This window comes from Kogia breviceps, chromosome 1 (assembly GCF_026419965.1).
Source record: "Kogia breviceps isolate mKogBre1 chromosome 1, mKogBre1 haplotype 1, whole genome shotgun sequence".
Classification (NCBI taxonomy): Eukaryota; Metazoa; Chordata; class Mammalia; order Artiodactyla; family Physeteridae; genus Kogia; species Kogia breviceps.
In genome coordinates, this window is record NC_081310.1 from 60042680 (window position 1) to 60055066 (window position 12387).

General features: G+C 35.6%; 1 protein-coding gene across 5 annotated transcripts in view; it reads right to left on the reverse strand.

Moving 5' to 3' along the window:
• Positions 1–12387, reverse strand: part of RCOR3 (REST corepressor 3) — a 50610-nt gene that overhangs the window by 37626 nt on the left and 597 nt on the right. For 4 of the 5 annotated variants that reach the window (XM_059076135.2, XM_059076151.2, XM_059076125.2 and 1 more), the window contains exons 2-4: positions 12164–12220; positions 3909–3986; positions 1215–1267 (exon numbers count right to left, since the gene is read on the reverse strand). In XM_059076135.2, coding sequence (XP_058932118.1) covers positions 1215–1267; positions 3909–3986; positions 12164–12220 — 188 coding nt within the window. Of the gene's footprint in view, positions 1–1214; positions 1268–3350; positions 3425–3908; positions 3987–12163; positions 12221–12387 lie in introns of those variants that run through there. The other variant, XM_059076161.2, reaches the window with a different exon arrangement.

Here is a 12387-nt window from a genome sequence, read left to right on the forward strand (position 1 = left end):
TCAGTAGAGAAATATTTATGTTTTAACCTGTTAGAAGTGTATCATGGGCTAAATACTTCTAAGAAGTAAGAGTACCTCAACTGCAACTTTAACAATATTTTACCACATATATTTTTTAATGCTCTTTATTATCATAATATACACAAAGAATTATTATGAGGCATATTAATAACTTCAATGACTTTATTACCAAATCATAGGAAAGCCTGAAATGGATAATTTCTAACAATTCAACAACTTTCCTTTCTATTGTAAGTAAGCGGTAGGCCTTTATCTTTACTATAAGGTAGAGTATCATTTAGGGGATAAAGATTTATTTTTTAAGAAGAGATACAGCAACTTTTTAAATAGTGAGTTTTAAATTTCTGTACTTTGGTAATACTCCTTGAAAATGAACATGAAAATGAAAATATGTATAGTCACATTTTGAAGGATTAACCTTCTCAAACAGATATTAAAAAGCAAGCCGAGGCTTAAAAACAAAATATGTAATCAAAGTCTTCAAAATCCACAGAATAGTTAACTACGTTTAGATAAACATCTCAGTTTCACTGAAATGACTTTCTATTATTTAATCATATTACTAACTATAAAGTTAGCTCTTAATAATCCAGGTTACAGAAAATTCACTTACCTTATATTAATACTGATAAAGGTTGATTTTTTACTTAGTCAAAATGAAATTTAATAATTTCCATTTCACTTTTACTTTTCCATGTTCTCCATTCCCTTATTACTAGGGATAATGAACCATATGCCATATATATCTCCTTTTAAAGTTATCAAATTTTTTTAAAGCCCTTTGTGAATTATTTCCTTCAAAATCTAAAAATCTTAAGTATTTCTTTAAATAAAAAGTTTAACTTTTAGGACTTTTAGGTTAAAAAGTTAGAGAATTACCTCTACTTAAAAAAATTTTCCCTTTTTCTTCAGCATCTGCTAGAGTAATCCTGAAGGCTTTCAGATACTTTAAGCACTCAAAACAGATACGAAACAGAGGTATCGAGAGAAAAATGTTCAAGCCCTTGAGATAAATAATGTTTATAAAAACAAAATCCTTGATGATGAAAGGTCAGACTTTGCTAGGACTTTTGTAGTATCTATAAAGTTGGTTGAACTTATGCACTTTCTTAAGACAGAAACTATCATGAGATGTTCTTTGGATTTGATAAATACCGAGGCAAACCTTAATATTAAAATGTTTCTCTACATACCTGTTCCACATTGTAGCCATGTTTCTCCTTTGCAATTGCAATATATTCATCCACTGTAATGAAACAATGTTATATAATTAATTATTCTCATTTACTTCATTTGCCCAGGTTGACTTTTTTTTTTTTTTAAACAAAGCAAAATTTAAAAACAACTACACTCTAGGGGTAAAAAAAGAGCCAAAGTCATTTTCCATGAAATACTATAAAAAAGACTTTCACTTCTATGACCAGGATCAGAAGTTCACTTGGTTTAAAATTTTACTTAGTATGAGTTATCTCTGTGACCATACAGCATCTACTTATTAAATTCACTGACATTACTATAATTATTTTTGTATTAAAAAAAGACCAATCTGTGATTAGCCAATAAAGCCTAATTACAGTATAAAATATTAGGCAACTTCTATTGCAGTCTTTATTTGAAGAGACTTAATTATTTAAGACCCCATCTCATGTTTAGAGTTTTCCCAAAGCTTTTACCTTCCTGTTTCTGATTACTATATAAAGGATGGTTTATCTATAGTTTTGCCATCTATACATAATAACAATTTAAATATGCTTCAGTATCCCTAAAATTTTCTTCAGCTCTTCCTGCTAGCTATACAAAAGATGTTTGAATATTCCATTTTTCTTCATCCACAATTTTTGTAATCAAGCCAGTAGACTTGTTTAAATAACCACAGTTTCTATGATGATATATATACTGGCTATTTCAAAGCTTCATTGTTAAGAAATTTGCCACTTCACATTCAGCAGGACTCAGTTTTATGTGAAGTCCTTCTCGATCCTATATAATATATACATATATATATATATATATATAAATTCTTTAAGCACATTTTTGAGAAGCAGTGGTTGAGAATTCTGATCCTAGAACATCTGGTCTACCTGGACTTGGTTCCCAGCCCTGTCACTTGTTTTTGGACTTTAGGCAATTAAGTTGACCTTTTTGTACCTTAGTTTCCTCACTACAAATAGTGATAAAAATAGTACTATATTTAGTACTATTCCTCCTAGGATTAAATGAGCTACTATATGTAAAGTGCTTAAAACAGCATCTGGCCCATTTTAAGTACTTTCTAAGAGTTTGTTGTTATTAATAGTACAGTACAGTTTAATATATAAATATGCTATTATAAAAATAATGCTGTTAGATTAACAACTAATTTTTATGGATGTTATTATATCTCCCTAAGACTGGAAGCTTTTGAGGAAGAAAATCCAAATATCATATTCTATTTAGAACCCATAGTACTCAAACATATGACAGGTCTAAACACATGCTGATTAACAAAAATGTCTTATAGTCCTATAAATAGAAGGCTGAACAATACCAATCATCCTGTGGTTCTCAACCTTGGCTATGCATTACAATCAGTAGGGGAGCTTTAAAAAAGTAAGTCCTGGCTCCACCCCCAAGATTTCTGATTTAATCAGTTTGAGGTAGAGGCCAGACATCAACAGAATTTTTTTTAAAGTTCCCCTAAGTGATTCCAAAGCACAGCCAGGGATGAAAGTCACTGCCCTGTACCTTCAGTTGGATATTCCACATGGACACACCACTACCAGGACATGTTGGCTTTCTGAATTTTGTTTTCCATTTTGCTAAGAAATGCACCATTGTATAAAACAGTGCTAAAACAGCAAACGCCAATGACACCCTAATGCTCAGTTTGTGACTGAAAACCTCTGCCTATAATGAAGATTGAACCAAAAAACCTGATCGTCTCTTTCAGGTTTCTCAGTACACAAAATGTACAATTTTGTGTTTTCTGTTAAGAATACCTCAAGGGCATATAATTCCTACGTTACCAGCTAGACTTTTTGCTGGTATTCTGAAGCTCTTAAATAGGAAGAATGATCAGGTATGCAGACTAATACCCCGTTTTCAATTTTTAGTTCTCTTACTGCATCAATAAGTATGACTAAACTTACTATGCACATGATATATAGGACATCATTAATTTTCATGAAACTAAATAAACCATCATGGGACATCTTTAAGATTTAGTAAATATTTTTAAAAGACAAGCTTATTTTACAGCCACTAGAATAGCTGTTCAGTGGTTTTTGTTTGTTTGTTTTAATAAATCAAATGATAACTGAATGGAGGGGTGGGGATCTTAGTTTTGTTACCTGCACGTTTCCTATATCTGATGTGCCGCAAAGGATCAGGTCCGCTACATCACATTGAAGTCTAAAGCCACACCATGATTCAAGAAGTGCATGGTCAATGATCCAGAAGGTCTCCGTCCAGAAATGGAGAGCACAAAGATGACCTGATTGATGGCTGCTGAAGTCAGTTCTTTCCCCTTTCCTCTTTAAAATGGTAATGATAGTGGGCTCTTGGAAGTTTGAAGGCATTTCTTTACAGCTTCATATACTGAGGAATAGCCTGTGCAGATGTCTACATAGTAACTCCCTCCCCTGCTTGAGGATTTAAGCAGCAATGCCATCAGATCCTAGGTTTTTTCAGTCTTCCTGGGCCTGACACAAATTGGAATGATCAACCCACTATCTTTCAAAAGGAAAAACATTCTAACATAACAAGCTCCATCAAAAAAAACAAAACAAAACAAAGACAAACTGATTTCTTATGAGAATCTAAGAGACCCAAAAACAAATATAAGTTGCATTTTGAATTGGTTGATAGATTCCCTATTGACATAAAACATTCAATTTCAGAAAACTTACATTTGGCATCTGGGATACTGTGATATGGAGACCATACAAGCATTCCTCCATTGTCTTTATCAGTGTACTTTGTAGCACCTGGGGAAAAAATTAATTATTTTGAATATGAAGAACTTTACATTCAAAATAAGTATAAACAAAGTCTGCAAAAGAGGACAAAGAAACAAAGTATAGGAAAACAAAGGAAGGAAAACAGATATACACTAAATATAGTAAATATACCATTTATTGATACCAATGAAATTTCACAAACACTGAAGTTTACCCTCTTTAAATTAAAAAGAAAGACTTTATTAAGTACATTTTATATCCCTACTTCTTAACGGGTAGTAAATCTGATTTAACCTTCTATACGTTACTTAGGAGTCATTAAAAACTCTGGCTTTAAAACTAGAGCGAATACCTCAGGTGATGAGTTAATTGTTTTGCCCATAACTAAATGGGCCAAGATTATTATAATTTTTAAATACCTGTATCTGTATTTTATGGTTTTTATTTAACCTTGTTCTTCTTGCTAGGAGTCTGCCAGTTATTCCTTTTTAGAGTTAATTTCATTTATTACTTTTTATATCTATAAAAGTTTGTACTCTGTGTAAGAGGAAAACAAAAGTCAAACCATGGAAGAGTTAATAATGCTATTTCTCCTTAATGTAATGTGAGAGTCTATCTCTAATCTAGAAGCATACTATTGATGTTTCTAATTTATTTCTAATCTGTTATAATCTAAAAAGACAGAAAAATCAAGCTCTATTGAAACTGCATGTAAATTAAGAATAGACAGAGGGGCTTCCCTGGTGGCACAGTGGTTGAGAATCTGCCTGCCAAGGCAGGGGACACGAGTTCGAGCCCTGGTCTGGGAAGATCCCAGTTGCCGCGGAGCAACTGCGCCCGTGAGCCACAACTACTGAGCCTGCGCATCTGGAGCCTGTGCTCCGCAACAAGAGAGGCCGCGACAGTGAGGCCTGCGCACCGCGATGAAGAGTGGCCCCTGCTCGCCGCAACTAGAGAAAGCCCTCGCACAGAAACGAAGACCCAACACAGCCAAAAATAAATTAATTAATTTAAAAAAATAGACAGAATGAACAAAAGGCCTGACACAGCTATCCCAGAGCCAAGTCCATGCCAGTAGGCTCTGTCTTTAAATACTCGATGGTCCTTTTCTGGCTTCTTCCTAATTCTTAGGTGCATTCAAGTTAATTAAAACTATGAGCTGTTGATAGCCACCAGCAACTAATGACTAGAATTCCAAAATTACTCACAGAAAACATTAATACAATTCTGAGGTTAAACTGTAATCATTTATAAAGTTATAAGATTTTCAGAATAAAGAATATTCATTTCCAGGGGTAAAAGTAACTACTATTATACTCCCAACTAGAGACTTTATCTATCAAGCAATAATTTAATGTCATTCAGCCGTTCTTTATTTTTGGATAATCATAACACATCACTACTGTATATTCAATCAACAGATTTTAGTTAGAGAATGACACACTGTTAGTGCAATATGAAGCTAAAATTGTTAAGTTATGTATGTTTTACTGTAAGGAAAAATTAGGTATGGAGAAAAAAGAATTGAGAGCATACTATACAAGTATTAGAAAAAGCATAATTACAAAATAAACCTAAAAGCAAAACATAATGCATTTTGGCATAACTATCTTTAATAAGAGGATACAAATAGGAGCTGAGAATTTAAGAAAATGCAAGTTAGAAGTACATTATCTAAAATTTATATTCAATAAAAGTAAATTTTAAGCTATCTTTAAAAAACTTCCTTATAAAATATTGATATATATTTAATTTTTAACAACAAAAACACAAAAGCAAAATAGCTAAACCACTCAGTGGAAATAAAATAGACATCTAAGTTGATGAGAAGCCTTTATTTAATTAATAAAATCTATTGCTATTTCCAGTGAGTATCCTAAACTTCAATCCTTTAATATGGGACTGATTCTTTTTCACTATGGACTGTGACAATAAGATAATTTAAATACTACTTAACAGAACATGGAATGCAACAAAGAAAAGGCTTCCATTAAGTCTCAAGTCTTGATAGCATACATGCTTAATATTTATACATATTTCCTTACATCTGATTCTTATGTTACAGAAAGTCGGAATTAAAATATTTTCATTAAATATCTCTTCTTAAACAGACATAAACTTTTTTTTTTTTTTTTTTGTATTCTTGCCCATGAAGAACAACAGTTAAGTTTCCTCAAAAATTCTTAGCACTGTAATTAAGGGCCCGATCTTCTGACAGAAACTGGCATCCAAACTGTGGGGCTTAACAGCTCTTCTAATATAGATGTATATGTCTGGAGTATAGACAATGCCTAATTAGGCATTTCACAATGTTCTTTCCCTGACTACTCTTGAATTGGACTCCACCATTTTCAATCCTATATGTGTCCCACTAGGACCAAAAGATGACTGATGTTTATAGGAAATGAGAGATATCTTAGTATAATGGTTAAGAGGTGTAACCACTTACAGAGCCAGACTCCAGGTTTGCATCCCAGCTCTGCCACTTCCTAGCTTTGTCACCTTGAGCAAATTTACTTAATCTGTCTGTGCGTCAGTTTAACCCAATTTTAAAAACAGGGATAATGAAAGCACCTTCTTCACAGAGTTGTTAAAAAATGAAGTGAATTCATATATGTAAAGTACCTGGCATGTGGTAAGCACTACATAAGACTTATGATTACTACTATATGCTTACTGAAGACAGTTCTTTAAGTTCCTTTCTTTCTGTACTCTGGAAAGGCTTCTTCTTACCTTATCAATCAAATAAAAATATAAAATCTCATGGGGCTCTAACTCAAACGGCTGATGCCCTCTCTTACCAACCCTTTGAAAATGAAACTGAATAGCTGAAATGACGTTTTTGCTTTACTGACAACTCAGACCTGATTCCTCTCCTATAAAAGAAAAGGAGAAAGTAACTTGCATTATTAAAAACAATTTACCTCTCAGATGATTTGCATTCAGTAAAACTTTACCCTTTCCATCATAAAAGCTGAAGTAAACCAAAATATTTAAAGGACATAAACACAATTTTTATTTTGCTTTTATCTATAACAGTGTTTAAGATTATACCTTAAAACTGTCTGATATTCAGAAATAATACTGAGAATCCAATTTGACTCAGCAACAAAATAACCAAGGCCTTAGAAGTAGCCTATCTTCTGAATGGATCAAAAATAAACAAACCAAAACTTAGACAGCAAGCAACCACAATTTTAAAAGACTATAGTAGCTCAACAGCTATGAAAATAAAATTATTGAGCAATCAGTTTTTTAAAGTATTAAATGAAACAAAAGTTCAAGCCTTCTGAAAACTTTTAGATCTCCTTAACTGCAGTTGGTAAAATACATTTATGAGACCAATTTGGGGAAAACCAACAACAAAACAAAAGTATAATTTTGATTAGGATTTCTATACCAATAGCAAGTTTCAAAGTAAGTACAAAAATATAAACCTTCTATTTAAGATTTCCTTTAAGACATTCCAACTAAGGATTTTGATGGAAATCATGGAACAAATATTCTATATAAAGAACTTAAATATTGAGATCAGTAAGACACTCCAAATATTTTTAAAATATACTTAATTCACCAATTTCAAAATGAGGTAAACAAAGACATTCCAAGTGGTACACAAGCATGAATAAGTTTTCTGGGAATCAATTTTCAGAACTTCAAACTTCCCTATGTTTTCTTTCCCAAGACAATCTGCCTGAGAACTCACCTGTAGTCTAACCTGTACACTTATTCTACTTCTGACCTCCTTCTTCACAAACACCCTTCCCTCACTTAAAAAAAAAAAAAAAAAAAAAAAAGGCAGGTCTCTCACCCATCCCAAATCTTACAAGAGTACACTGCCTAAAATTTAAAAACCTCTATGATGTCAAATGAACATCAGCAAAGTTCTCTTTTACTCAAGGCACCATGACTATTACAGTTTTAATTAATTACACATTAATTATAATAAATCAAGCCAGAAGAGATTTAACACTTAGAACCTTATGTTCGGGCTTCCCTGGTGGCGCAGTGGTTGAGAGTCTGCCTGCCGATGCAGGGGACACGGGTTCGTGCCCCGGTCCGGGAGGATCCCACATGCCGCGGAGCGGCTGGGCCCGTGAGCCATGGCCGCTGAGCATGCGTGTCCGGAGCCTGTGCTCCGCAATGGGAGAGGCCACAGCAGTGAGAGGCCCGCGTACCGCAAAAAAAAAAAAAGAATCTTATGTTCACAAGAACACATACTATGATGGTAGAGAAATTGGATAGGTGATCAATAAAGCACTTTCAAGCACAAAAATGTATTATAAAATTCTGTGAGGAAAATGCATGGAAACGATTTCAAAAACAAAAGGAACAATGTTAGGAGCCTGTTCATATATTTTATAAAATAGATACTACCACATTACTATCATATTTACATTTAATTGGATGCATTTAAAATAAGTATATAACAACTTTATTTCAAAGTGTTAACATTTTCAGTACACTGGAGATTACATTTTTCAACTAATAAACTCAGTGACAAATAACAGATGTCAACTTAAAAATATGTGAATCTGTATTTTCAAATTTCTTCTACGAGTATGCAGGCAAAATATTTTGAATGCCACTGCTTTATATACATTAATTTTTACTTAATCTTGTCATATAATTAATAGTATCTCCCTTTTACAAATGAGAAAACTAAGGCTTAGACACATCAGGTACCCAGTTCATCCAAGGTCACTACGCCATAGTGGCTAAAAGGCATATGATAAAAGGTAAGACACTTAATCACCACACAAAACTGCTCCTCATGATGTAAGCATAGTCAGTAGGCACTAAATAAAAGTTGGGGAGGTCTAGCAAACAATCAAAAGGAAAAGTCACCTAGAAAAGAATCAAAAATCCGCTTAGTAAGTTTTTATAACTGCATTCTTAGCAATGGTCCATCAATTAACATAAACTGTTCCTAATCTCCTAACTTCAGTAATTCCAATTTAAATCTCAGTTCTTCTCATATTTTCTACAACTCATTTTAATAATTCATTCTTTCTGTGCTTCATTTCTATCATCTCCTCCAATAAAAATATCCTCCACAAAAAAATCCTCTTTCAATTTCCCTACATTCTGATCATCATAATCGTGATACCTCAGAAACTTTTCTTCCAAATGACTTGGATGGCTATGGGTGGGCAATCTTCATGAAGATAGATTGAGTGGTTTATGAGACTAAAGTTAATAGTACGAAGAGAAAAGGAGAGGAGCTGACCATTTCTCAATTTCTATCATTAATTAATAAACATCTTTTCCTCTTTATCTCTTCCAAAGAAATATGTTTAAGTTTTCACCCAATGATATTGATTGACGTGGAGTAAAAACTTCACACACCACTGCAACACTTAGAATAAGATAGAGCAGTGGTACTAAGTTGAATGGCATACAGACTCAAAATTTCCTTGTAAAAGGTGTCTAATAATTGAAATTCTACATTTGCTTGACAAGATTTGCCTATAACTATAGAAAAGCCCACCTAAGTTTAAATAACTGGTTTTAGTTGTGTCCTTGGGTTCAATATTCTGCAGATTATTAAGGAGAACATGAATACAGGCATACCTCATTTTATTGTGCTTCAGAGATATGTCGATCAAATCTATCAGCACCATTTTTCCAAGAGCATTTGCTCATTTCATGTCTGTGTCACATTTTGGTAATTCTTGCAATATTTCAAACTTTTTCATTATTATTACATTGTTATGGTGATCTGCAATCTTGGATGTTACTATTGCAGTAAATGGTTAGAATTTTTTAGCAATAAAGTACTTTTTAATTAAGGTATGTACATTGCATTTTTAGACCTCATGCTTTTGAACACTTTTATATGCACTGGGAAAACTATAATTCGTGTACCTTGCTTTCTTCTGACATTAGCTTTATTGCAATGGTCTAGAACCAAACCTGCAATTATCTGAGGCATACCTGTAGATGAATTTAAAGAATATCATATTTGTCCTTATTCTAATAAAAAGTATCAAGTATAGTCTGAGTAAATTATTGAGAATATAACTTTAAAAATTGTAATTTTGTTATTTTTCCTTCAAATATTCTTAGACAAAATATGCAAAATATGATAATGTAAATTGGATAATACAAATAGTGGTCATGTGAAACCACATAAAATGTATTCTGTACTTTCAATGAATTATTTTTCAAACTTTGAAATTTGTTCTAGTATTTGTTTGCTTGAAATTTTTTCCAAAAGTTGCTACAGCGATCAGGCCATGGCATGCATAAATTTGGTCTAGCATGAAGTCTGGGTCTTAAATACAAGATCCTTAGTCAACTTGTGTATAGTTGTCTATGAAATATAAACCTACCTAATGGGGCAAAAAGATAGATATGCTTATTACACTGCTGAGTTCTAATTTGGAAATAAGTTTATTCCAGAAAAAGCAGGATACCAATGAAAGCCCCAAATCAGAAAGGAATAAATGTATGCAGAATCATTCTTCACAATTATGAAATTTAATTTTCACTGAGTAACTGCCATTTGCCCACTCACACAACCTTGGCAAGAATTCCCCGAAGTATTTTTATTTCCATTTTACAGCTAGAGAAACTGAGGTTTAGGGAGGGCCAGTGATTTGCTCAGGGCACAAAAATAAGAGATGAGTGATTAATTCAGTCTGTCTTAAGCCAGAGCAAGCACTTTCCAAATGTCAAGCTAAAACCTGAGGCAGCACTGTAATGTGAAAGTGTCATTCACCTACTAGCTACTTTAATAAAGAAAATTAGTTTCACAACATTTAAAATTATTTGAATCCCTCCAGCACACACACTGATAGCTTTTGAATAAAATGTATCAAAGATATGTCATTTAGAAGGCAGTTTTTGAATAAAATGTATCAAAGCCATGTCATTTAGAAGGCAACTCTGATCTAGTGAGTACTCTTGTATCATTGTTTTTACCTGTTGAGAAATAGTCTGCACTGACAATCCTTTTAACACACATTATTTTACCCTCTCCCTTGGGACAAGAAAAGCTGTCTAAACCCTAAAAATCTTTAAATGGTTGGTAAATATCACTTTGCATTGCAGTAATGGGCAGGAGAGGAATGAAAATACCCATCGAGACCCTATAATCAAATAAACATGCTATTCCCCCCCCCCAAGAAATACAAGTAAGCCCTATTAATATCTAATATAGAATTCAAGAGTCTGACAGAGACACAACATTACTATACGCGGGCAATGGGCAAAAACTAAGTACAAGAAGCGGGGGGGTGGGGAAGCCCCTTCAAAGTCTGCCCAAAGCCTGAACTGAAGAGGGTCTGTGGTGGGCTGGGGGGAGAAGGAAACACGCTCCACTCCGAGAGGCTCCAACAAGGGCGCCTCCATATGCGGAACTCTCGCCCAATCCCCGTCCAGGCTGAAATCCCGTGACCGCCAGAGAGCCTGTTTGGAGAAAAGTAGACAGGGAGCCCGCAAGCTGGGTTGGCAGAGGACGCTGGAACCTGGCTGCTAGGGGAGAAAATGTCTCCTTGGCAGCTGCAGTCACTGTCCTGTGGTCTGACTTCCCAGGGCTGGCTCTGGAGCGAGGTGTGCCTCTGGCTTCTCCCCACCCTCTTCCCCCAATCCCATTCGCTCCGCGGCTCCTACACTCCGCAAAGCTGTCGCCACCAAAGCTACACCACCTAGCCAAAAAGAAAGAAAAAAGAAAATCCCGTGTGTGCGCGGGTCGGGTAGGGCTCGCCCTCGGCTTCGGCCGGTGACAGCAGCCCGGGGATCGCCGCCCTGGCAAAGAACGGGCCTCCGCTCCCGGGGGCCGGTGGTGTGGCAACTGACATTTGCATGGTTCTTCCACACACAGCCCGCACACCCTCTCCTCCAGCTCTCGGCCCCGCAGCCGCTCCACCCCCGGCCTCCGACCCCCGAATCCGCCGAGGGGCCGCCTTCCTCCGTTCACCCCGGGCTCAAGCGGTAGAAAGGTGATGCCACCAGCGGGCAAGTGGCTTCCAAAGGAACCATGTTAACCTTGCAATGCACACATCTGCCCACACGCCCTGTGTCACAGCCCTGCCAAGCGTGACAGCCTCCCCGCCAAAGATGCCTGCCCATCCCAGTCCCGCATCTCCTCCCAACCGCACACCCGGACCCCAACCCCACCCGCCCGCCCTCTACCCCTTCCACCCTAAACCAATCCCAGAAAAGGGGAGACTGGATTTTGCTTAAGCAAACAGATCTACCTGGATCAAATTCAGGGATCCGAGCTTGGTATTCAGCTCCGACTCTCATCCCAACATCTGCAAAGCAAGGTCAAAAAAGAAAAAAAGAGAAAGGCGTGGGGGGAGAAAAAGAAAGAAAAAAGAAAAAGGAAGAGACACTTAATAAAATATGAAAATTGCTGAAGGGAGGAAAGAAGCAGCGGGTGGATGGGAAGATATTAACTCCGGGCACTCCGGGAGGTGGC